Source organism: Ammospiza caudacuta, chromosome 1 (assembly GCF_027887145.1).
Source record: "Ammospiza caudacuta isolate bAmmCau1 chromosome 1, bAmmCau1.pri, whole genome shotgun sequence".
NCBI lineage: Eukaryota > Metazoa > Chordata > Aves > Passeriformes > Passerellidae > Ammospiza > Ammospiza caudacuta.
Window position 1 is genome coordinate 21,166,170 of NC_080593.1, and position 27,300 is coordinate 21,193,469.

The following is a 27,300-nucleotide window of genomic DNA, read 5'->3' on the forward strand; positions in this document are numbered from 1 at the left end:
ACTGGTTCTTGATGGCTACGTGATGTTTACACATGCATTTCTCAAAATCTAGAAGAATAAGGAAGCAAGTACAAGCCATGATGTTCTCTTTAATACCTCCCATATTTACAGTCACTCTTTTGTGGTTGATTTTTTTCCAGACTTTGTCAGGGAACCAATCTTCTGGCATTTCACTTATTTTGGTGTCAATAGTGATGACATCAGCATTGTCAGACATAGGCTGCCCTCAGAGGAGCAAGTGCAAGCACTTGGTTCATTGCTCTTGAAATCTAGTTCAGATTTATTGTGCCCCAACAGTAGTATTTGTCAGTCATTGTTAAAAGAGTGGTGCAAGTAGCATCCTACTAACAGTGATTTTTGGAGTCTTCTCCAACATTTATTTCTAGGGACATATAGAAAACTATTCTTTTATTCTGACTTTTCCCTTATAAAATTAATCTTCTCTTGACCTTTTAAAAATTTATTTTGTTCTTTATGGCTCTTCAGTCATCTAGCATCTCCTCATTATGCCTTTTTTACAAGCCCACCTGAATTCTTCCTCCCTTTTCAGATACATCAGCTCTAACTTTTTTTAGACAGAACAAGTGGTAGGATTTCTTGTCTGTAAGGGAGAAACTTGGTAGAAACTTGGAAAAGTGGGGGAAATAATCTCACAGCTGCCTGGAAGCATTATCCTTAAAGGTCTAGGGAACAAAAAAACTGTGCTGGGTAGCTTTTTCTGCAAAGGATCTTCTAGCTACAGTCAGCAGAGTCTCAAGTTCCCTAGGTAACCTGAATATTAATTATTATATCAGTATTCTTCAAAGGTTTTCCGCTTTAAAGAAATACTTCATTACTGCAACACATTACGGAGCCCAGCTAAGTGCAAGCTGTAATTGTTTTTTACACCTCCACATCTGTCTGCTTTACAGACTTACAAGCTTAATTTGCTCTCATTTGGGGCATACACCAATAGTATCCAATAATCTGCAGGTTTTCAAAATAGTTGCGACTGCAGCTTTTGCAGAAAGCTACAAAATATTTAAAACAGGCTTCAAAATGAGGGGAGAAAGGCTGAGCACATGCTGTGTTTCAGAGAAGCCTCTGAGCATTGTATTTCTGGGCTGTCTGAGCTTGAAGCCTATCAAACAGTGCAATAGCACTTCAGGAGTGACATCACCCTGAAAGTGTGAGCTGTGGGTACTGGGTCCTCTCCCCATGCAAAGACCATTCCAGACAAACCTGATTTGCATCTCATAATGAAGAGAGAAGGATATTCCCAGGTGTAAAACACAGCTTTAAAATTCCTGATGTTACACTGCAGTCTAGCTGGCAGAATGCTGCCCCCAACCAAAATATTTTAATTTTTTTTCATTTTTAAAGGAACATTACTACTTTAAAAAAAGAACATGGCTTCTTGAAAAGAAGAGATAAAAGATCCACCATTTTCCTTGTCCTGTTATTTTCCATCTTCCTTTTTATTCCACTTGACCTCTATTACCCTTTTCCCACTTTAATATCTCTTCTCAAAAGTGTGTTAAACATTCCTGCAGATTATAGAATACCACTTCTTGAAGAGATTAGTTTTGTTGCAAACTACACTGTAACCCATCTAACAGTATTGCTTATCACATCTGTGAACTGCAGTGAACCCCAGCTGAAACACAAATAAAACACACTGCAAGGTCAATTTATGCTTATATAAGCTCACTCCACCACATAATCAATAGCTTTTCTAACACTAAACAGATCAATATTTTTAGTGTAATCTCTGATATCTTCCAGTTTACAAGAAAGCTCACAGAACTCAGACTGCAGAGAGATGAAGAGTACATTTGCTGCACAGATTTAATAGATGATATGTAAAATAATGAGTATATATTCAAAGACATTTTGAATATCTCCTATTTCAGGAGAGAAGAAGATGGGTGGAGAGATAGTAATTAGTGACAGTTTGAAGCAAGGCTTGGATCTTTTAATTGGTCTACAGACTTTTATATACTTTTCTAAAGGATGGAGGATTCCTATAAGTAGAATCTAATTTTGGATTAGTCTGAGCTAATTATGTCTTCATGGCAGACTCTTTAAATAGTCTTTGGTTTGAAAATTTTATTACATTTTTTACATATTCAGCCTTGATTTCAGATTCAACCCTTTTGGCTTTCTTTGTCTTAGACATTTATGATATTACTTCATTTGTAGGCAATTCAAGGGCTGTCAGTGTATCATTCCCCTTCAAAAATGTTCTGCTTCAGATACCAGATTTAATCACTTTTTTCTTAATTTTGGAATATGTCATAATATGCCTCATTGTACTTTGGTTGACACATTGACATGGATTGATAAGAGCCTGGAGAAACCTGTGTCATTGTCTAGAGCCCCCAGTGCAGTACAGTAAGATAATTGCTTCCTCATTATAAAATATTACAGCAATGGACATAGATAAAAAGTAGTCTTCCTGTTTGTAGTTGTGCCCTTGAAATTTTGCTGTTACACAGTGGAATTTTTTGTGGCTTCTTCTACTGCCACAACAGTCTCTGCAGGATGAAACCTTAAAGTCTTTGATGTCTTGACATGTACAGCATAATAACTCACATGAACTAATGATTACAAAGGTCCAAGCTAGGTAAAGTATTAAAACAAAATTAACAAAACTTTTTCTGATTTTTAGTAATCCATGGACTTGTGTTGCTTGAATGCTTTGCTCTTTGTTCAAATGATCTTGTGAGCTGTGCTGTGATGTCCACTTAGGTCACAGGAGTTACTGCTTTAAATATTTGCTAACTTTAATTTGTGTTTGGTTCTCTTTTATGTGATTTTTATTTTTTGTGTCTAGGGTAACTGAAAATCCAGAAGGAGGTACATCTGTGTAAGCATTACTGGTGTCAGTAATGTGTGGGTGCTTTATAACAGGGCTGATATGATACTGTTTTTGCAAACAAACGTTCACTTTATAGATGTTTGTAAATGATGACTTAAAATCAAATAGATTTACATCATTACTGGAAAAAGTTTGTCCTCATCACTATTAAAATATTCCAGTTGTTGAAATTTTGCACCTTGCCTAGGCAATTTCTTTTAGTCTTTCTTTCCTAATACTGAACTTAAGCTTTCTTTAGAGCAAATTAAAATTGTTTTCCTCACCTTTCCCACCATAGCCTTAAAGGACAGTTGAGCATCTTTTATTTTAACAATATTTTGATACTTTGGCAGCATTTCTCTCCATCCATTTTTCTCCTCCTCCCACCCCAGTTTAGTCCAGTGCATAACAACAGTGAAATATTCCACGCTGTTCTCAGCAGTGACAAATGCCCTCAGGCCACAGCTCCACTTGCATTGGTGTCATACTGAAGCATTTTCAATGGAAAAAGCTTGGTGGAATGGAAGTTTTTAAACTCTGCAGAAGCTTTTTACATAAAGACAGATTTCACACTCATTATAGATTCTTCCAGTATCACTCAGAGTAAAGGCAGTGCTGGCTTTTGAACCAGCTGAGAGAATCTGCTAAGCCTGGACCGACCATTGATTGTTTTAGCCCTTGTGATTGGTCCACCCTGAGTTGTTGGAGATGTTGAGATGTTTGCACTATCTTAAGGATGTGTGCACACTGTGACTTGTCAGCAGGCATGTGCAGCTTGTTCAGAAGGCCTGAATCAGCTAAAATGCATATATTCATACTAGAACAGAACCAAGATTTTGCTGCTATCTTGGCTACAGAGCAACTGCAGGAGCTGCAAAGAAACTCTATCAGCATATTTAGAGCATGTGTATTCCACTAAATACAGTGGACCATCCATATGAAGTGTTTGTTATGCAGAAAAGTTTGGAAACGTGTAACCAAGGCAACAGCCCTCTGTTACTGCCAACAGTTCAGCATGGAAAAACTGCATAACAGCTGGAAAATAACATTATTTGGCTCATCTCACAAGCCATACGATTTTGGTAACTTTCTTCAAGAAACCATGATTTTTGTAAGGTGTTAGTGGCCACGAACCTGAAGAAATTATTTGGATGCCATAGGCTCAAAACTCTGTACCAGCTGAGAAACAATGCAAACTTGGGTCCTGCATCCTTTGGCCACAAAGGAAAAAATTCAGTGAAAGTGTATGGTGAGCAACGAAAAACATTCTTCTGTGCAACTATATTTGACTCTATGTTGTCTAATGTGATCAGAACTTCCCAGACAAATGCAGCACACCCCTCCACTTAGGTTATTGACTAAGGTTATGACTGTACTTACTGGGTCTTATGAGATATGTATTACCTGGCAAAATGGTGTAGTCTTTTATCAGGTTCTGATTTTGTTCCTCACTTATTACAAGTGACTGTTCTAGATAATGCAGTCAAATCCCTTTCTGCTTATCTTGGCATAAGAAATATCTGTGTTTGGAGTTATGCCTCAGGATTTAAAAATAACTCTTAGATATCACTCAGCTCCAAATCCTTGCAGGAGAACTGTTGGAGGAAAAGGCTTCTCCAAATAAGAAACTGTCAGCAATAACCTCTGCTGCAGAGGAGATATTTTCCAAAACTAGTGCCCTACAAAACTTGGGTACTTTGACTCAAGCATCACCTTCAGTCTGCACTTGTCATGCATGATTGGATCATAAGCACCCTTTGTTCTAGGGCAAGCCCACAGTCTCTGATAAAAGCTGAACTTACACCTTCTTACTGTAAGCTACATTGATGTTCTGAAAGCTCTGAGATGGATGCTCAGCCTGTATAGCAGCATCCTATCTTCCAAGAGCTGCTTCCATATCTCAGGGTTTTCTCCCAGTCAGAACAGACAATGTGTATCACTTCCTAGTCCAAAAAAAAAAAAAAAGTGACTTCTGTTTGGTGCTGCTTTAATTTGAGCCTTGTTTCTTGTCCCACCATCTTAAGTTTCCCTCTCCCCAGGTGGCACGATACACGAGTTAAAATGTTGTCTTGGCTTTGCAACACCTCACACACAGCCTTGTAGGATATGTGTGTTAATCTTAGGAAGCAAATGCTCTTCAGTGAGTCCTCAGCTCCTGACAGACCACATATGAATGACATTAATACTCTGATGAAATTGCAGTAAGAGATCGCTTGAACTGCCCGGTCTCTACCCCTTCCTCATCATTTGCTGTCAGTTGTAGATTACCACGTGTCAGAGCTTGTACAAAGTCCTGTGTGAGCAGATTGCTGAACTCACTGCCATGGGTGTTGCTGTCTGCAGTTACGTGCATTCCCACTGGAGCTCTGTGCAGGGATGCTTGGGCACAGTGGGATTCTGTGTCATGATTTGATCTAAGGAAAATGTTTCTATTGTTACCACCAAATTTTTAGCATGGATATTTGTCATTATTCAGTATGTATTCTCTTGTTCTTACTGTGTTTCTGGACTAGCTGGGCTCTGTTTTATTTTCTCAGTGAATCCATAATTTTAATTTAAACTATTACTTTCTTATTAATTCTGATACCTGTTTTTCTTCCACACTGTTTCTGCTTTTATTGAAGCACTTGTTCTTGTGGAATGAGTAATAAAAAGCAAAAACATGTCATCTCTATTAATGAATGGGATCTGTTATCAGCTTGCTTTTCAGGGTTTGGTAGGCATCACACAAAAGAGCTCTTTTACTAAATTTGGCAGGAATATTCTGGCATTATTCCTTCTCCTCTGAATGTCCAGTGGTTGACACAGATAATGTTTAGGCCTACTTCATTTAGCTTCAAGAAAATAAACAAGGAAATCAACATGAAGGGTTATGTGATTCCTCATTTCCATGTGAGTGCCAGGGAGCAGTGAAGGACAGCTGCTTCCTGAGGGACAGGGTGTGGGATCCCAACACAGTAACCTGGCCAGAGAGCAGAAACTGGTACCTGGGCTCGTCCCACCCCTAGCCAGGAATAGGGCAGCCATAGCCCAGGCATCCTGGAAAAAAGGATGGACACAACTGGAGACTGGCCCTGCTGTGGTGTTGCTGGGGCAGTGACTGATGGCTCTGGAAGACTGAAATAGGGTCTTGGACTTTAGGCAGGATGGGGACAGCTCCAGGGTGCTGGGCAGTAGTGAGGCTGGGTAGTGCCCTCAGGACCTGACAGTGAGATCTGAATCCTCTTACTGCCACAGTGTTTATTAAGACTAGACTGTGCTGATTATAGCAAAAAGTGACAAGAAAGAAAAGCAAGTATGCTCCAGTCAAAAGTCACTGGTTCTGTAACATCCAGTGTTCCCAGACACATCATTTGACTCTACTGCCTTACTGCACCCTTTTCACTTTCCATATATTTAAAGTACTAGATACACACAGAGAACTGTTCTCACCATTGGGTGTCTCCTGACCACCGAGCACAGTCGCAGTTCCATCCACAGCCTTGGACCTTGTGGTTCTCCTTAGCCCTGCCCCTTAAGGTTTTGAGCAGGGTAGTGGGAATCACCATGTTTGGGGAGTGGAGTCAAATGCAGCTTAAGGAAATCTGAACCCTACTGGTTCCTCTCTCAGGAGTGTCATTTCCTGGTTACTCTCTTAGTGTGGGTGTTTCAGATCTGTGCTATCCCAGCACTCAGTCTTTCCCAGTGTTCCTCACACGCCTGGGAACCTTGCCTTGGAGGAGTTGGAGAACTCAGTATGCAAAATGTGTTAATATATACCAGTAAGTCATATAACAACTGAACTAGTCCTTCCTTCCTTCCTTCCTTCCTTCCTTCCTTCCTTCCTTCCTTCCTTCCTTCCTTCCTTCCTTCCTTCCTTCCTTCCTTCCTTCCTTCCTTCCTTCCTTCCTTCCTTCCTTCCTTCCTTCCTTCCTTCCTTCCTTCCTTCCTTCCTTCCTTCCTTCCTTCCTTCCTTCCTTCCTTCCTTCCTTCCTTCCTTCCTTCCTTCCTTCCTTCCTTCCTTCCTTCCTTCCTTCCTTCCTTCCTTCCTTCCTTCCTTCCTTCCTTCCTTCCTTCCTTCCTTCCTTCCTTCCTTCCTTCCTTCCTTCCTTCCTTCCTTCCTTCCTTCCTTCCTTCCTTCCTTCCTTCCTTCCTTCCTTCCTTCCCCTCCCTCCTTCCCTCTCTCTCTCTCTTTAGGTTTTTCCATGTGCTGGACTATGCTTCAGTTACATCAGAAACATTAAATTATTATTATTAACATTTTATAATAATAATTAGTATTTTATGCTATTTTTGTTATTGTTGTATTTTCTCTGTCTACACTGTTGATAAAGTGAAATACAACAACTTCTCTTAGCTTTGTCTTACCCCATTAAAGTCAGCTCACTTTCAGGCAGAATTTAGCTTCTAATATTTAACTAGTTTCAACTATTTGTTCTACTTTACACATTGAAACAGTATGAAATTAAACTTTTCTATTTGGCTGTAATGGTAAATTTTTTTCTTCTCAATTAACCTTCAGTGTGCTATTTTCAAAATTCTGGGGAATTCTAAGACTGTTTTCTCTTAATTGTTAGTAGTTCTCTTAGTATCTCACCTAATGAGAAAGCTGTGTCCTAGCAATTGATACATAATGTCTGGCCATGAATATTTCAGCCTTACAGACTGAAAATCAGATCCCACAGCAGCAGAGAGGATGTGGTTGCCTATAGCAAAATAAATTATAGTGTTTTGGGTCTGATTTCAAAGGTCTGATGGGGATTTTAAGATAATTTCATTTCACTGCTAATAATGTAGAATGTTTGCACACATAATATTTTTATAAGTTTGGAGGTAACAGGAATTGTAAGATGAGTAATAGTCTTCACTCCCACAAAGGTTTGGGTGAATCCCTTCCATTTTAATTTATTTAAGGACTTCTGCTAGGTGTTTTGGGGAGCAGCTAGGCTATCTGTCTAGCACATCTGTCTTCTTTATGTGCCAGTTGTGATGTAAATTATTTAATGCCTGTGGTACTGTGCACAGGAAAATTGTAATGAACAGTTGCAGAAATTAATTATTGATTAATTGGCTTGCAATCATTTAGATGTTCACTAAGTACCACTGCCAGTACCTTCCATCTTGATCTCTTTTATCCCCCTTTTTTTGTTCCTTCTTCAGCCTTCTAGTTTATTACAACCACTTGTTCAATATTGGTGAAAATCACATTTTTAATTCTTTGGGGACTGAAGTCTCTCAGTGTTTCTATATTAATCTTAGCAATTAATAATATTGAGGAGATTGATTACAACTTTTTCTCAGTGGGAAAAGGAGACCAGGAGATAAAAAAGTTATCAGTTCTGGTTAGATTCTGAACATTTGCTATGAAAATGGACTTGTATAACAAAGCAAGTCAAAGGAAAGGACATCATAGAAGCCTTTTGCTGCTAGTTAATTCAAACTGGTGTTCATTGATCTGGTTCTCTAGCACTGCCTTTCTACTTATTTGCCTCTCTTTGAGCAGGTTTTGTTTGTTTGTGCTTTTTGCAGGTCAGAATTAGCTTCCTGCTGTGATGCAGTTCACAATTTTATTGCTTCTCAAAACAACAGCCCACTGGGAAGTAACATGAGTTATGAAGTGGACAGTAAAAAGACTATTCTCATTACACCGGACATTTTTAAGATGCTGCCTGTGGTAAGAACTGTATATTTTTCATGTTATTATAATCACAGTATATGTATTTTGGGTTAGTAATTGAGAGACTGTAATTCCTCTGGAAGAGACCCATTAGCCCCTGTATGCACTTCTTTATTTGCCTTGCAAAGTGTTGTTTTGTTGTTTTTTTTCCCTTCCACTGCAGTGGTAGAGGTATTTACAGGTATCATAGATCATAGGTTGGAGGTCGAGTTGCTATAGAACACTGGCTTGGCAGCCAGTTCAGGAGCAAATACTCTGAAAATGTTTGCCTTGCTTTTATCATTCCTGTTTTTAATGGCACTTCAATCTGGAAGAAGGTTTCATATTCCTCATATGCCCATGCCATTTCCATTGCAGGCTTCCAGTGGGCATGTAAGTTATGAAAGATATTTTGGTGGTAAATCTGATACAGAATAGCATAGAACATAATAGAGTAGAACACAGAAATTTCAGTTGGAAGGGACCCTCAATAATCACATAGTCCAACTGCCTGTTGAATTCAGGGCTGACCAAGTTAAAGCAAGTTATTAAGGACATGGTCTGAATGCCTTTTAAACACTGACACCTGGCACATCAGCCACCTCTATAGGAAGCCTGTTCCAGCAACTTACCTTCCTCTTGGTAAAGAAATGCTTCTTAACATACAGTCTAAACTTCCCGTGGTGCAGCTTGGAACCATTCTGATGTGTCCTGTCTGGATATAATGGAGAAGAGATCAGCACCTTCCTCTCCCTCAGAGAGCAATGATATTACCTGTTCTTTTCTCCAAACTACACAAGTCCAAAGCCCTCAGTGACTTTTCATAGGACATTCCTTCCAGCCCTTTCACTAGCTTTGTTACCTGCTAGGGGAGGGTGTTTGCAGCAAGAAGCTAAGGTTGAGAAAAGGAATCACATTTTGTACCTCAAGATTACAGTAGACATACAATATCTTGAGACTAGACAAAGAGTTTTTATTTGGTTTCTTGAAGCTAAGAGCATATAGGAGCCCTCTTGCCCATCTCTGGCATTCTCAATTTGTGAGATCCCAGCTACCATGGGTCTAGTTCTTCCTAACACTGCTCTCAATCAGTCTTTACTAACTTCATTGCAATAGGGGATTGCAATTGTAATTCCAAAATTAAGCTGGAGAAATGAAAAAGTAGTATGCTTTATGTGCACATATACATGCTAAGGTAGCCAGAATTTCCTGGCCTTTGTGTTCTCCTACTATCCTTTCAGAGTTGAACAAAATATTTCAATGTTTTTGTGTAATATATTGCCAGGCAAATATGATATTTGCCACTTCCCCACACTTTTTGCCTTGTTCATAACAGTGTCCCTTCTTGCTTCTCTTTGGGCAAGCTGATGAGAGAAGAGAGGAGGATAATGCTTTCCATAAGCAAGTTTTGACTCACTTTTACAACTGGGTTTAATTTCTGTACTCAAAATATCCCAGCTGTTTGCCTCTGGTAAATGTCAGTGCTCCCACAGCAGAAGATGTTGAATAAGATGTATGAAAAGTTTCTGAGACTGGGATAACAGCCAGCTATATTAACGTCAGCTTAAATAGCCAACAATTTGCATTAATTTTCTAGGTTGTGAACTGTGCTGGTTCTCAAGTGGATGCACTTAGCTCCCACTCAGCTTCCCCACTGCAAGACAGCAAGCTGTAACAAGAGGAGGAGCAGAGAGGGTGAACAGCCAGGAACAGTAACCTCTTCTGTGTGCCCTCACATTCACAAAGAGTTAAGCCAGGACACATCATTATCCTTTACAGCATCTTCAGATTTCCCTAAATTCATTATTCTGCTTCAAATGTAACTGTGGTGTGACAAAAGTGAGGAGAATTTACAAAGTTACCTTCTATTACCTGAGAAAGTAAATTACTATATGACAACCTCCAGTCTGTTACAGTGCAAAGGAAAATGGGTAACTTTAAACTATCTTCAGTGTAAATTAGTTCCTTAGTTTGTCAAGGTTGCAATCCACTACTAGGTATTTTTAGTGTTAAGTGTATTTAAAAGGTACCCAGTTTTAACAATCCAGTGTTATTCTCTCAAAGTTCTGATAGCAGAAGTAACAGTTCTCTGTCTATTGGTGCCTACTTTTGGCTCTTGGCTGTCCAGGTCTGGCAATCCTGTGTGCTAAATGGTGAATGCTTCTACTGGGATTTACCAGTTTAAACCTGCAAGAGCAAATAGACACAAAGAAACAATCAAAACACTTATAAAGAATTGGCTGCATCTTTTTATTTGTTTGCAGTCCTCTCCTCTTTCAGTCTATCCCTTCAAGAACTGTGCTGTGGTTGGAAATGGAGGCATTCTGAAAAATTCCAGCTGTGGAGCTGAAATCGATAGTTCTGACTTTGTGTTCAGGTAAGAGCTGCTTCATTTTCCTGAACTGTGTCCCCCATTCTAAAAACTTGACAGGATTGGAAGTGTGCCAGTGCCAGTTTGTAGCAATGAGGAAGAATCTTGACAATTCGTTATTTCTGCCTCTTTAAGGATACTTCTGCTTTATAGTTTTCAGAATGCTGCTTTCTAATTAAAGAGCATGCTGGATGATACATGTATAATTTGTGACTGCTAAGTCACCTTGCAGTGATGTGAAATGTGATTATCTGAGAACCTGGCATTTCTGGTTATTTAACATCCTTTAGGAGATTGGTATTAAATGTCATATGTGTATCTCTGGTTTAACAAAGTGTTTACTTAGACATTGTTTGGCTCACCCACGTAGCTACCTAATTGCCCCAATATTTGTTTCATCTGTTACTCATTTAAAAAATTAAGCATTTATTTAAGTAGTGTTTTTAATCTCCCTGGACAGACTGGGAGAAAACCAGGCACACTCAGAGTGTAATTTTGCCCACTCTCTCAGTATGTGATTCACAGTTTGTAGTTCATGCAAAGAAACAGAGCAGCAGAGGGAAGGTTTCTTTTCTCAGTGATATCCAGTCACACAGCATGCTGGATTTAATTTCCTTTTCTTATTTTTTCCTAAAATTTGAAAAACTAAAAAAAGAAAATGTCTTTCCAGTTAGATAAGTGTTTTAATAAAAATGGGAAGTCTCTGTACTAAGATGCTAAGCTTAGTAAGGGACTGAATTTAAGAAAATGCTTTCTTTACATTTTATAGAAATCACTGTTTCTGTGATAGGGCAAGTTATGCTGTTGTTAGAAGACACAGTAGAAGACTTTCAGCATTGTTTAGGCAACAGGGGCAATATTTCCTAGCAGCCAACACAGGGCATTCAGAGAGTCCTGAGATTTTGACTGTGCTCCTGGTTTGTGATACGATTTATGAAAATGAGCTCTCTGTGCCCTATTTTAACCATCTGCACAGTAGATTAAATATCTTTACTAGAAGTGCTGTAAGCCTTATTTAATATTTGTAAAGTGCTTAGACATCCCTAGGAGCTGACGTGAAAGTGTCATTGCACAAGAGAGGAATTTGCAAATAGTAACTGTAAATCATTTCTGGTGCACATCTCTTTAAGCAAATGTTTCTCAATTTCAGGTGTAACCTCCCTCCAACCACAGGAAACATTAGCAGAGATGTTGGCAATAAAACAAACCTTGTGACTGTTAATCCAAGTATCATAGCTCAGAAGTGAGTACTACTGCAAATCTGTTTCTGTGCAATGGTCTATAATTGTTTGATATGATTTAGATTTTCATGGAAATCCATTGGGATACCAGCATTGAGAGCAGTGCATGTAGATTATTTCATTAAGCCTTAGTTTCCATGTGAAATATGTGCTAGTCTAAATGGAAATCTTCTAAACCTGGCCTTTTTTGTAGCATAAAGGAGTCAGCAATACCCAGATTAGCAAGATACCTTGGCTGATACTAGTCAGCAATTTATGGCAGGGTAAAATTGGTGATTGTAAGCCCAAGCCTCTTCTTTTTCCTCCATGACCCTCATGACCCCAAGCATTTAGAAAGGAATTGTAATCATAAATCAGGACAGGCTGGAAATGTGTGTCTGACTCTATCAGCAGCACTGTGAGCATGTGTTCCTAGGTAATGGGCTTGGAGGCTGTTCTGATGAAGGCTGTTTCCTGAATGGAGGCCCAGCTTCTCTAATCCATTATTTCAATCCATATGAAAGCTGCTTGCTCACACACTTTTTTCTCAGCAGAGGTGGGGGTTTTTTTCACCTTCTTGATGAAAATAAAATCTAATAAGGCCAGCCTGACTAATCTGACATCTTCAGCAGGCTGGAACTGCAGCTTATCTATGAAAGGACTGCTGTGCCATGTTATTTACTGCTTGCTAATCTCACTGTATTTTATTGTCTGTCATAACTGTATTGTCAAAAAGACAACATAAGGCAAAGCTTTTTTTTTATTCCTTGAAAGGAAGAAGGAAAAAGTACATTGAGTACATAGAAATTAATAACAGGCATTTTTCTTTGATTTGGGGATAGAAGTTAATTTTTTGCAATGAGTACTAACTATGGTAATGCTTACCAAAACCTTTTTTGACTTCAATCAAGATAAGTTATTGCTTCTCCAAAGCTAGATTTAGCTCATAGATGTTAGTGGGGCTGCACAGGGATATGAGGAATGGAAATTGTCCAGTGACTCAGCATCGTTGGTGACTTCTGACCTGATCCACAATTTTTCTGGGCTTAATCAAAGTGTTCTGCCACAGCTGCACTCATTTTTTAGCCAAATCAAGTCACAGTAGAGTTAATAGGAGTTACACTGAAGAAAATGGGAGATAAGCCTGTGGGAGGATTAAGTGAGAGTACAAGAGGACTTTTATGATTTTTAAAAAGTATTTCTTTAAATATTCAGACAAAACTGTAAATGCTTTTGAAGAAGCAGGAGGAAGCAGCCTGGTACCATTTAGCAAAACCAAGTTTATTTCTTGTCTCAGAAGACATATTCCAACATTATTCCTTGTAATTTCTAATTCTTTGTTTGCATACTGGCATAGTCTGATGTTATTATTGTTAAGGGTAATCAGATTTTGAACTGTGTTTGTCAGGGTGTAAAATGTAGGTGAACTCTCTTGAAGAAAAGCACAGCTCTTATGTGTCCTAATTAAACTGGCCTACACTTCTTACAGTGGCAGAGCTGGAAAGGAGATTGAGACACTGTTGCATTGTCCAGGTTTCTAGCTAAGGAAGAATAGAGATTTGAATTCTGTCCTGGAGGTTCAGTATTTTACAGTGAGTAAAACCAGAGAAAATTCTTGTAGCAGAGGCCAGAAATTCACCCTTCAAACACTTTTCCTAGACATAGGCTCAGGCATTTCTTGCTTGTTTTGGCTGTGTGACTCTTGCATGCACATAGGTTCAGAGTCAAAAGGAGGGCCTGAGTCCCTCTCATTCATTTTGTTTCAGAGTCTGGTGGTAATGGCACTTTTCTGGGAAGTAGAAGCTGTAAGTTTAAACCCCTTCTGGTTGAGAAAGGGTGTATCACTCCTTGCACTAGTTCTGCAAGAGGTAACTTTTCCATGAATGCTTTGAATGGAAATGGCAGTGGCTGCTATCCTCTGTTTCAAAGTGGTGCATGAAAAGAGGGTTTGAACCTACTTGAGTTGTGAAGGGAATTGAAACCAATTTTTCCAGCTTCTGCTGGAGCTGTAAAATTGAACTCTGATAGCCTTAAAAAGGTGAAAATACTGTGCTCAAATAGACAACTACCTACAAAAGAGGACTCAGTCCTTTGAGCTCCAAAAGGGGTGGTCCATATGTTTAAATGATTCAGAAAATTCAGACCTATAGAGGACATGAGTTGAGTTGCACCACTTCTCAGATAACTTGGGAATTTCACTAGTCAGTATTTGGGAGCACAGAATTATGCAGTGGTGAGAGCTAGGACTCTTTGCTCTTTGTTGGTGAGTGAAAGAATCTGAGAATAAATCCTTGTCCTTTGTGAAGTTAAAGCTCTAAGTCTTTACAGATCTCCATGTGTTCCTTTTGTAGTTGAAGGACATAAACAGGGATGCCTGTATTTTTAGCTATTTTAAAAGTACATCCTGCACTTGAGGACACACTAATCTTTAACACTCCAAGACTGCTCACATGCATCCTTGCATATCCACAAAGGGCAGACACAGAGATTTTGAAGAGAGATTTCTGTATACCTGTTGATGTAAGAAACAAGTTTCACAAAACGCATATGGTATATATTGTAGTGCATGTATTTTTAAACAGAGAAGGTATGAGCACAATATTTTTTTGCATTCTTCCTGATTTCTTGAATTGATCAATTCTGTAAACATGTCCTAGTCTCATTAGCAGTGAATTTGATCTGCTTCAGTATCTCCTGTGTTGCCAGTTCAATGCTATGTAGTGTGTTCTTATTATACAAGAGTCAGATTTTCATAGCTGCACATATGACAACATATAATAGGGTGATATAAATTTGCAGTGTAGACAGCCTGAACTGCTGCAGCAGAGTTCATAACATCTTTGGAAGTGCAGTTGTGCTGTTCTGGTCTGTAATGTTTGTATCAATACTACATTCCATTCCTAAAATGTTGTACTTTGCAGATACAACAAGCTAAATGAAAAGAAGACAGAATTTCTGGAAAACATTGCAGTCTATGGAGATGCTTTTCTTTTACTGCCGGCATTTTCCTTCAGAAGCAACACAGCCACGTCTTTTAAAGTATACCACACTCTGAAAGAGTCCAAAGCAGCCCAAAAGGCAATATTTTTTCACCCCACTTATCTGAAAAGTCTTGCCCAGTTCTGGAGAACTAAGGGTGTGAAGGCCTACCGGTTGTCATCTGGTTTTATGATCACTAGTGCTGCCCTTGAGCTGTGTGAGAATGTGAAGCTCTATGGCTTCTGGCCTTTCTCAAAATCCACAGAGAAGATGCCAATCAGCCACCACTATTATGACAACCAGCTGCCTAAACCGGGTTTCCATGCAATGCCCAAAGAATACAACCAGATCCTTCAGCTTCATGGCAAAGGCATTTTGAAGTTGCAGTTTGGTAAATGTGAATTGGAGTAAAAAGGTAGGTTCCATTCTTACCACGTAAAATGTCTTTATTTCACTAATGTGCCAAGGGAAAACTTGTTTTACAAAGAGTGAAACTGTTACTTCTTAGAGAGACATTTCTACCTTACTCTCTATGAAAGTTGTATTTCCAAATAAATGAAAGATTGAATCTTTCTGAATAAATATGTATCACAGAGTTGAGAAATGTTTTCCAATTGTGAATATTAGAATTGGAGCATAGCTAAGTACAAATTATCCCCATAAATCATTGTCAATCAGAAGTGTCTCCTTATCTCAGATACATGTCTCTGCCAGCTTATATTTGGTTTGGTATCAGTTCCCGGGTACTCCTTTAAGAATTGCTTTATTTATCACACATTGTGATCTTCAGAATGGATAAGCATCTTCAGAGATGCCTAATCCTGGCCCAGCCTTTCCATGTGTATAGAGGGAGCAGAGTAAGGATGGGGATTGTTCCATGAAGGGGAAGCAATCATCTCTGGCCTCGTTGCCTCTTGTGAAAGGGTGGAGATTGGAGCAGTGTGTACTCATGCCCAGGGCTGCAGAGCAGCTTGTGGATGGCAGTAAAGGAGCTGCCATGCACTACAGCAGACCTTGCTGAGCATTTTACCTAGAGGCAGCTCAGAATCTGTGAGCTACAAATATAGGAAGTGTCATTCCTTTTCCTTTGTTTTATCTGTCCCAACTCCTTGGACCTCTACCTTCTGTGTATTGCCTCAGAGAAATGCAGCACAGTCTGGCCTCTGACCTTGAGCCAATTTACTGTGTACACACTAGAGATGACTCTGAAATGTGTGTTTTCAATCTTGATTTACCCTGTTGAAAAAGTAGGGCCAATTTGTATAAATACTTCTTCGTCTTTTAAGCTCAGAAATTCCTGAGCTCACAATACTGTTGTCAGAGTCTCCTTTCACAGACCTCTATTTTTCCAGGGGGTTCAAGTTAATATAATAGTAAGTGATGTGTACAGTAGAACTGCCATTGTATACTATATACTTTAATTGGACTGATGTAATCTCATGACTGTATTGCTCAAGTTAAATAGAGAGCATCATCTTGTTCAAGCCAGAAATTTCAAGCTTAAAAGCTAAGGGCACTTTTCTTCTGGCTAGGTTCTGAAATGAAAATATCCTTTTTTGATATTTAGAAAACATGTTGTCAGAGATATGTTCACACTTACTTTATCATCAGAGAATGCTAAGTTTTAAAATAGCAGATTGTTAGTACCAGGAAGGCACAATTTTACTCCATTTCAAGGGGTTTTTTAAGAAATAGAAAAATAAATGGCTTTCAGATTATTAAAATAATATAAAACCTGTGAGAAGGGATCTAGAATCCATATAATGAATCCATTCTCCTTGTCCATGGCAGGGGATTACCTAGGAGGAATTGAATTGTATATATAAGCACTTGCATTTTTTGCTTGTAAAAGGTTGCAGTGTATTGGAAAGGTTAACAAATACATAATGTATTTTTTCTTAGTGGCTAAGCTGTTTATATCCAGCAGTTTCCATTGTATTTGTTATTCCAATAGTATAAATTGTTGGAGACATACTGTGTAATTTTAATTGTAGTAACTACATGAGATAAGAAAATGAAAGCCAGCTCCGTAGAAATATTTACTCTAGAGAGAAGATAGAAGGCACAGAAATGTTTAAGTATCTGCATGTGTTAATTAAATGCTGTCCATGCTTGATAGACTGAAAACCACTTGTGGCCAAATTTGCCAAATAAGCTGTAAAGAAAAAAAACAACACAAGAAGAATAAGTTGTGCTGCCCCATTTACACTTACATTTACAAAGAGAAAACCAAATAAATGGTTTCGGTAGGAGCTACCATTCTGCTAGTATTAGCAATTATTAGAGATAAATGAAATTCTATAATGAGTATATTTTATTGAAGATGACCTTTTCTAAAAATTCAACAATCTCCTCTCTCTTTTCAGTCTCCATGTTATGTTCTTCTCCACGCTCTGTGTTCTTTCCTCTTAGTGGGTAGCTGTAGGTTCCTTACACCAGTGGGTGCCCACAGAAGTCTCAGGCAGAACCTCCCACACACATTCCTGGGACACAAAGGTTTGCTGCTGTACGTGAGAAGTGAAGAAGGCTTCTCTGCTGGGAGCATCTATATGGAGAGTAAAATTGCATCCCAGTGAATCATTTTTGGCAATTTTGCTCCTAAACACCGTCCTTGCCAGTGGAATTTTTTTTTTTGCCTTAATATCCTCTCCTGTACCTTTATGATTATGTCCAACAGACATGTACAGGTCATGGCTAAAGTCAGTGCCCACCTATCACTGAGGGTCAAGCAGAAAATGCAGCAACAGCAAAATCTTGAAATATAATTATTGGTCTTTATTATTTTGTATTAGATTATGAAATAATTTTTGCTATGCAGCTGAAGGAAGTCTTATTTGTTCATTGGTTTAACCTGATAAGGGCATGTCATTAGCTTCAAGTAAATGTAGGTTCAAGGAGGGGAAATGACCTAATTCATATTTAAAAATAGAAAAAAAATGTGATTAGAAAAATTGTCAGATGATAAATTAATCAGACTGGCATAAATTTGATTGCCCAGAAGCCTGGTTAAAATGCAAATTTTGTCTGACCGAGAATCCATCAGGTTTTCTGTTTGCTAGGAAAAGACAGCAGGGCAGATTAGTATGTGTTGCTTTGACATACAAAACAGTAGCTTTAAGCATCTGCTCAGAGGAGTCAGTCAACACAAAAAAAAAAAAAAAACACAGAAAGGAAGAATGAAACTGAGCCTCTGAGCTGGGGAAGAAAATAGTGCTCAATTGTCTGAGCAGAGGGACTGAGGGAGGAGGGCTTGAGCAGAGGTGTGCAGGTGGTTAGGAGGTAAGAACTGCTGAACTCTCCTCCACATATCTTACCTGGAAAGTTTAAAGTAGGTATGAGTTTTTTAACTCCAACCAAACAATTAAATGTGATTTATTTCTGACAGAGAGAAGTAGTGACTCCCTCCACTCAAGGTGGAGCTGGTAGAGCAGCATCCTCTACAGCAAGGGGATGCCGGCTTACTTTCTCAGCAGCTAACATCAAAAAGAATAATTTTTTCCCAAACTCTGTCAGCATGTGATATTTTTTAATCTTGAAATTTGCTGCAATCCAAGTGATAAATAGTGTTACACATAACCTATTTATAACTGTAGAATGCCAACATGAGCTTAAATTCTGTTGAAATTCTTTTGTGCTTGTGGTGTCCCAGTGTAGCTAGAGAAATATGAACTAACCCACAGTTCAGTTATAATTACCTTGAGCCAAATGATACCACATTTTAAAATAAGGACACCTCTGAATTCCTGCCAAGCAGTCAATTTGCAGACTGTTCTTGACTTGGGCAAATATTATCCAATATGAAATTAGTAGATATTAAAAGAAAGGTTTTGTGCCTTAGAACACCTGCAGTACAGCTTTTAAGCACACACTTGGGTCATGCAGTAGGTGAATTAAATTTACATTATAAGAATAATGTCAGTAATGAAACAAGTGGAGATAAATTGTTTCTGGTTTAGTTAAAACCTATCAGAATAGAAAAGCATAGATTAAATCAAATGAGAATTTATGTTAGATTTCAATTCAAATTAATAAGTATTTACATTTCTAGAAGGGTTTTGTTTTGGTTTTCCACAGCAGAACTATCCTGTTGAGGAAACAGAATAATTGCAATCTCTGGTGATTTCAAAATATGAGTAAGATAATATAATTTAGAACATATCCACATTCAAATTAGCAATGGATGTGTCCCATGGAGATACTGGCTAGACCTGGTTAGCTTAGGAAGCCTGAAGAGTGTGGAGCAGCTGGGATAAGTGTGAGTGGTTCTGAGGGTATCCAAATGAAGGAGTCCTCCTTTAGAAAGAGCCAATGCTTGAGTTAGACCAGGCATGGGCGTTCCAGCTTAGCCAGGGGAATTCTGAGAGCCTGGGATTCTGTATAGTAGATCTCACAGACTCACAGCCTGAGATACGGATGAAAAGCTAATGCAGAAGGTGCAATGCATACAAAAAATAAACTATTGTCTTATTTCAAGTATAACAAGCAGTTTTTTCTACTAAAAAGGGAATACCAATAACATATTGTATTGTTTTAATTTCAGGGTGATGATCCTAAGGACACAATTTGTGTATATCCCAGCAGTTCGGTCTTGGATTTGATCTGATGTGATTTTGTGAGCATTAAACTGCATATAATACAGTTCTACAATAGTGCTACAATAGAGAAATATTTTACACTTGGGGAGAAAAGGGAGTGATTTTTTCACACAGTGACTGCTACATTTAAAAAGTTTTGAGTGATCATTTTTTAAAATACAAAGTAACAATTATTTGAAAAATTTTGAAACTCCTTTCTGCTGGTTTAATGGTAGCAAAGCACAATCTCAGGATGGTGGCAATATGTGACATTCGTCATGTTTTTCTTCTAGACGATCATTAAAATATTTTGACATAAGATCTCTGGTTTTGTTGATATCACAGTATAGGCAATAGTCTCTGTATGGTGGCTGCATGAGTTGGCAGTGAACGTTTTCAATTAAGAACTTCATCCTGTAAATACTGGCATTTTTCTACATGAGAGAAGTGATGAGAAGAGCTGCAGAGGAGTAATTAATTCAGAGCCATGTCATTCTTAGTTTGTCCCAGGGTGCACAGATGAGAAAATCCCTCAGGTCAGAGGTAGTTAAGTGGTTTATGGGCTTTCATTCTGTGGGCAGTAAGTAGTGCTGTGGATTTAATGGGCTTTCATTTTGTGAGCAATAGATGATGCTGTGGATTTAATGGGATCACTCATATGAGTGATGTTAATTCTGAGAACACATATATGAAGGACCAGAGCTTTATAATTATTTATAAACCACTCTGCTTGCTTATGTTCCTGTCTAAGGTCCTGTTCAGCTCCAAATGAGGACTGTGAACCTCAGTTCCACACTACAGTCCCCAGAGTCCTGGTAGGGCATGACTTTGCACACATTATTGCTATTCTACTTCTGTGTCTTGGCTCATACATGAGATGGAATTTCCATTAGAAAGATGATGGGTACCAAGCCTATAATTCAATTTCTTTTCATGTAATAAAGCTTGTATTCATATGTGGCTACAGACAGTGAAACTGCACTAAGCATTATTAGCAGAATGTTCCTCTTACCATCAACCCCAAGGTCCTCTACACCAGGATGTATGAGAAAACTGACTACATTCAATATATTCAATGAGTATATCCAATTTATAACCTGTGCATAGTTCTTTAAGTTTTCCATATGGTCCAAGAATACATGTGGAGCAACATCCTGCAGCAAGAGAAAGCGAAATACCAGTCCAGTGGAAAGAATCATTTTAACATTTACAGGAGCTTTGACAAGCAGTTGTACCCTAACTATTACTGCTTATATGCTTATACATTCTACTGCAGAAAAAGAAACCCAATCAAGCAAGCAAACAAAATTTAAAAATTGTAATAACCAGACTCTGATAAGAGTTTCACTGACTCTTTTGAGAGTCTGAATGGTCAGTTCAAAGATAGAGTGTCCTTCTTTTACACTCAGATACCATCAAGTATTTTGTTTAGTAAAATTCCTTTTGCTGCTGCAACATTAAATCCCAAATCAACTGATTTAAAGAGCATTCAGTATTCCATTCATTGAGGATTATATCTGCAAAAAAAAAATCCCACTTAAATGAATTGGACCTTATAAAACAAGGTTCAGAAAAGCCTTTTAAATTTATACTTTGTAAGAGCATTACTGTATTGTAATGCAGTAATGCTTACCTTGCAGCAGTTTTATAATCACATAAACACTCCTGGAAGTATTAGAATCAATCATCACGGTTACCGGTCTGTTGATTGAGACACATTCAGCATCTGGATCCATTTCCAGGAATAATGATATCAGAATCCAGTATTACTCCTACCCAAGCAGAAGTGTCCATAAATTCTGACTGCAAATATGAGCAATAAAGTCCATTTTTGAAAATAAGGGTAAAAATACATAATGCTTTGAGGCAATAACTGATGCCACTAATACACATGTAGACCTCTGAGTGTCAGTAGAGCTTTTAACAGAAACAAAGACAGCAGAATTGAGCTGATGAGTGCATCTGCATTACCAGCTGGTAACTGGAAGAGGGGAGCACAGGGGTTTGATTTTTTGTGGTCTGTTCTAGTTCCAACATCACAATTCACAGTTTTTCTTCCCCAGTGTGAGATTTTTACCATTTTCTGACCACAGTATGTGCCGCTCATGTACAGAGAGCTGGCTGCTGAAAGAACCTGTACCCACATTATGAGTGTTATGGATGATTGCCTATTGCAACATCCTAGTTATAGATCAAAGACAAATTTGCTCACAAAAGAGCAGCTCCTCTGCTATAAATCACTCATGTGGAGTGTTTTTAATAGAAGCTGTGCAAAGTGATGTGTTTGTCCTTTGGGTGATGCAAACAGCTGAGGTTGAGGGCAGTCTTGCTGCATTTCATCCAGGCAGACAAAGGCACACCTGTGTTCATGTAAGGACTGTAGCTTACTCCAGTCTAGTGTAGAGCAGTGGGGTGATCTTGGCTGTGTAGCAGCTACATGGTTTGTCTTGGGGAGAATTCATACATCTTTTGCAGGTTCTTACACAGTATCCATAACAATTGCAGTGCACATAGAGATAATGCATTCTTTGCTCAGACTAAATTCAGTTAACTGTTTAGCCTGAGTAAGGGGCAAAAACTGGTTGAGTGAAGTAGAGGATGGGGAGAGGAGAAAATTAAATTTATTTGCAGCAACTTTTTTCAAAAGCATTTGTTAGTTAGTTCCATGTGGCACTGTCTCAGAATAAATGTAAACAGTGTACCATGACACACCACAAAGCTGAAGTTACTGTGTGTCAGAACTATTTCTGTGCAACTACATTATTTGAAAAACATGTGTATTAATGTTACTGGAAAGATCATCGAATACATTTTAAGAGAGATTTAGCCAAAAAGAGGAAATCTGTTCTGGCTTCCTTGATGAAAAGTGGTCTTAACTGAAGGGATCTGATGTAGCACTCACTACTGAGAGCAAATGGAAATTTCTATAGTATGGACAGCCACTGACTTTTTAGCACTGTTTCCATGAAGTTTAAACTTGTCAATGACTTGAAGACCTGATCTTCCACGCTCTCAAGGCTCTCTGTGATTTATATGGACCACAGGGCTGATAAGAAATGCTTGAAGGAATTGTTGACCTTTCCTGCCCTCTCCTACAAATGCTCTTAACTTTCCATAGAATAAAAATATACCATGTTAGAGTTTAGATTAAGGTCCTCAGGCCTTGCTCCAGACATGAAGTTAGTATGAGATGTTAGTTGCATCCACTTCACTCTGCAGGAGGGCAGACATTGTACTCAGCTTTATTACAGCTACTGGTGCTGGGTGGCTGGGTTGTGTTAATTCGGACACAGGCTGGGCCAGTTAGTAGTGGCATTTCTGCAGCACGGGGTATCATCAGATTGATCAAGACTTGCTGAAGTACACTCACTGTGGGAAGTGATGTTGTCTTGGGTAGCTGAATACATAGTTCTCATTTATTTTACACCTGTGCCAGGTTAATAATAATAAATTGATTTTGTACCTGGCTGGGAATGTTTATGCCACTTTTGCAAGATTGAGCCAATGTCAGTTTGGATTAAGGATTCTTGACCAAAGGTTAGTAAGGGCTTTTCAACTCCCTCTATTTCACATCAGGAATATTAATTTTTAGGTTTTGTGGACCTCCAGTGCTGTCACATGCTGTGGAATGAATGTTGAGATTAAATAGTTTTCTAAAGATAGAAACACTGACAGTGTGCTGATATTTCCACTGTACCTTTGCAGAAGCTGACAGTGTCCTTGCACGACTGCATCACAGCATCATTAGATTAAAGCCTGCCTGCCTGCTTGTATTCCTTTTTCTCTTCTGAATCTCTAATGTTGCATCCTCCTTCAGGATTCAGTGCTGCCTTGAGTTGGTTATTTGTCTCTTTGCCCTGTGGAGTGCTATGCAGCCGTGTTTAGTGTCTTAAGGAGTTTGTGTGACACTGAGTCAAACACTGCTATGCTTGCAGCATAGTAAAACATGCTGTAAATGACTGGGTTTACACCTCAAGGAAGGCAGCTTGGTGATACATTGCCTGACTGGAGGTGCTGAAGTTGGTCTGTAGCTCCATGGTGACTTCAGCCGGAATGGCTGCAAGGTCCAGTCCCTGTTCTTGTGCTGCCTCACTCCCTGCATGCCCTGTCTGGCCTCAGCCTATCCCACACCAAGCTCTTTTGGCACTCTGAGATGGTGAAACCCTACCATGGCAACAGAATGAGAAAATTGGTTCATGCCAAGAGACAGGGGAATTTCACAGTCAAAGCAAAGGAGGAGGTAAGGCCATGCAGGTGGGACTGCAGGGACACAGCAGGTGCCTTTTGTTATCCGACAGCTGTGGGACAAACCCAGTGGTCCCCAAAAGCTTGACTAGGTTCAGAAGGTGACATCTCTGAGGGTCTGCCTGGTCAGAAGGGAGAGATGGGCCCTGCAAGAGGGATTGGCAGCACTGCAGCTGTTCTGGTGGGCCAGAGCCCATCTTTCCCTGTGGTGCCAGAAGGTGCTTAAGGCATCTACACTAAAGACTCCAGGTGCTGATTATTGCTCACCCTTCTCTCTTTCCCATTACAGTCATTTTAACCAGCTGCTGACCCCAGCAGATTCAGAAATGACAAGCAGAAAAAATTCTCAGTTCACTGATCATAAACTTGCATAAACTTGCTTGTTATTCAACATTCCTTTGTGTTCAGCCTCTTCTAATCCCAGCATCTAAAACAGCATCTGCAGAGAACAGAGATGAATGAGGCCTGAGGGGGTTGAGACCAGCTACTCTCACTTCGATTCTCTTTCCTTTGTACCGTAGGGAGACGACTGACATGCCATCATGCTTGACAAAAGATGAAATTGTCTGTCTTGAGTGACTCAGGAAAAGAAACTAAATTATCTAGGTGACTTCTGACCTTCTGTGGCTCTCTAAGTTACTAGGAAAATATTCCTGTTGTTAGGTATTAGTTGATTTTATTTAGTGCAAATATCTGGATCAGTTAATTAATCTGGGTTAATTGAGCATGTACACCTTGAGCCTGCACAGACTCCATGGTGGAGCTGCAGCCTGACACAGCAATCTAGGTTTAGATCCATTTGACCTACAGATCTTGTTTTGTCCTGTAACTTGCTCTCCTGTGACAGATTTGTGGAGGGAGGTTCTGAATATCCAGGCAGTAGCTCCTCCAGGGACACTCAGGTCCACAAAGCAGACATCCACGAGTCTGTGTGATCAAACCCAAGGAATATTCTGTGGAGTGCTTTATTCTGCAACAGCTCTAACTCAAACAGCTGATAGCCACTTGCTGCATGCCCTGAAGCAGTAGATTTCTTGCACATGAGCCTTTTAATTAAACATATCTTAGTTGAAAATATTCAAAGCCAAGTAATTCTTCATCTTGTGGTACTTCAGCAGCAAATCTCTTTAATCTCTGGGTCTGCTAGCAAACAACAGTGACAAGGGGGCATGCAGTTAGTTTAGAAGGCACAACTCTCTTTATTTTGAATTCTCTCACTTTAGGCAGGACCATCCTTCTTTGAGTTTCTGGACAGAAAAATTTCAAATGCAGCTAGTCTCTCAGGGTACTCTGGGGAAATCCTTAAGGCTTTTCACCCACAGCGTACAACAAGTGGGCAGATTTACATTTATTAACCTTTGTTCTAGATTCTCATAAAGTATTTAATTGGCTTGAAATTATCATTATGATCAAGTAGAGCAGAAACACTCTGCAGCCTGCCACTGAACAAAGGGACTATTGCTGTTATCTGGTGGTCTCCTTTCATAAGGGCACATTTCAGAATACCTTCCTATTCTGGGAACATGGCTCAGCAGGGGAGTGACCCGGGGTTACTGGGTTACAGCTACAGGAGTAAGTGTCAGTGTGCTCTCGGTGTCGAGATTCCAGCAGTGCAGCAAGAGTTTAACACGATGGGAGAACTTCAGCTTGAGTTTGCCCTGGAGCAAGGAGTCAGTGTAGTACTGTGGTGTGTGGTGATTGAGCTCACATCACTCTGAGCACAGGCAATAACAGCCCTTGGGGCGCCAGGTGTTGGCAGATATTGGTTTAAGGATGAAAACAGTCTGGCTATGACTGGAGCCAGCATCCTCACATTGCCATCAAAAGAACATTCAAGTCTGTCTTTTGTTAAATCCTGGTGTACCTTCAGCAATACATGAGTGTTGCTGCACCTGGTACTTCTGTGTCTTTCATCCCTCTTTTCTCCAGTGAGGGAGAAAACTCACAGTGTATGATGGAAGTATTTAATGATCCCATCCTGGTTTCAAAGCAAGAGCCCATCAGAATGAATCATGCAAATGGTTGTGACAGGATAGCCTATTGTCAGTATTGCTGGGTTTAAATTCCTCACTGTTCACTTTAGTCCCTAACAACAGGATATTCTTCACAGCAAGTCTGTAGGCCAGCAACATGCTAGGCTTCTCACCTCTTGGCTCAGCTGTGAGATGTTTCCCTAAAAACACTTCCTCCTTGGTCTATTTATTGCCAGTGTTTACAATACAAACTCATTCTTGATATCTTGCGACATTGAAGTATAACATCTGACATTTCTGCATTTTTATAAGTACTGTTTATATAGCAGCTTCCTATGTATTCTTTATGTTAATATAATTGATATTCTTTTGAGTAGCTAATTAAAATAATTTTAAATATTCTTCTTGTTTAATGCCACCAGAGTGAAGTGTGTGGGAAGTTACATAATGCCACCCAAAAAACAGTCACACAAGCCAAAATAATTTTAAGGGCATTTGACTGATTTCTGGAGGAGTATTTTTGTTAGTCATTTGGACACTTGCATCTTAGATTTACCTTTCTAAGATAGGCCTAAGAGGCAACCTCTGCTTCTGATTTAGTTCAAGATCTGCAAGGGAAGAAACAGGTGAATGGAGAGGTCCTACTCAGGGCTGCTCCTCAGCAATGGCAAATGTGTGGCTTTTCAGACTGGTCCATGTGCCAAAATGTAATTTCATAAAGTTACTATGATAGCTTTTGCCCAGAGGTTTCATTGTCTCTTAAAATGTTTATTGTTTGCATTCATTTCAGCTCCATTCTTTGCAATGCAATTGTCAAAGCAGAGCTTACTCCCCTGTGGGGCTGGTATAATTGTGCTCCTCTACGTGCACCAAGCTCTCTGAAGCTGCTAGTGTAGGCTCTGCTACTGCTGTTCCAAAAAGGTTCCTCAGATTCTCTCAGTGCTGAACTTATTTGTGTTTTCAGATGTGAACTTGATATTGTCTGAGTAGAATGTGTGCAGCATAACATAGAAATGTCTCTGCGCAGGGTTTAGGAGGAGGCAGGAGCCCCTCAGCCGTGTGTGTGCTTTTATTACAGAAAACCAAGATGAAGTTGTATTGTTGAGTCATCTGTTACAGCTGGTTTAATTTGTACTTTGTTTTCCTGTTTTAAGTGCCTGATGATTTTTTGTCAAGGAGGCAATGGTTTCATTGTTATAAGGCATACTTAGAAATCTGTACTTGTTCCCTGTTCTGTAATAGAATATTTTTGCAATTTATGTTTGTAAATAAAGACTTGTTAGGCATAATGGTGGTGGGTTTTTTCTTTTGTGAATTCTTGAAACTAAACAACAAAAAATATGTCTCCTGAGGCAGCAGCATATGAAATGCATTAGTCTGAATCATCTAGAATAGTTGTAGCAACAGACAGTGGAAATGTGGACAGTTCCTTAAAATTGTGCAAGTTAAAAAGCAATCTGTGCT

General features: G+C 39.2%; 1 protein-coding gene across 1 annotated transcript in view; it reads left to right on the forward strand.

Moving 5' to 3' along the window:
• The window catches only part of ST8SIA6 (ST8 alpha-N-acetyl-neuraminide alpha-2,8-sialyltransferase 6), a 45,214-nt gene extending 18,101 nt beyond the window's left edge, over positions 1 to 27,113 (forward strand). The window contains exons 5-9 of the mRNA XM_058814136.1: positions 8,348 to 8,492; positions 10,739 to 10,851; positions 11,996 to 12,088; positions 14,987 to 15,459; positions 19,585 to 27,113. Of these exons, the coding sequence (XP_058670119.1) occupies positions 8,348 to 8,492; positions 10,739 to 10,851; positions 11,996 to 12,088; positions 14,987 to 15,455 (820 nt within the window). The 3' untranslated portion in view covers positions 15,456 to 15,459; positions 19,585 to 27,113. The remainder of the gene's footprint in view (positions 1 to 8,347; positions 8,493 to 10,738; positions 10,852 to 11,995; positions 12,089 to 14,986; positions 15,460 to 19,584) is intronic.
• Positions 27,114 to 27,300: the final 187 nt, after the last annotated feature.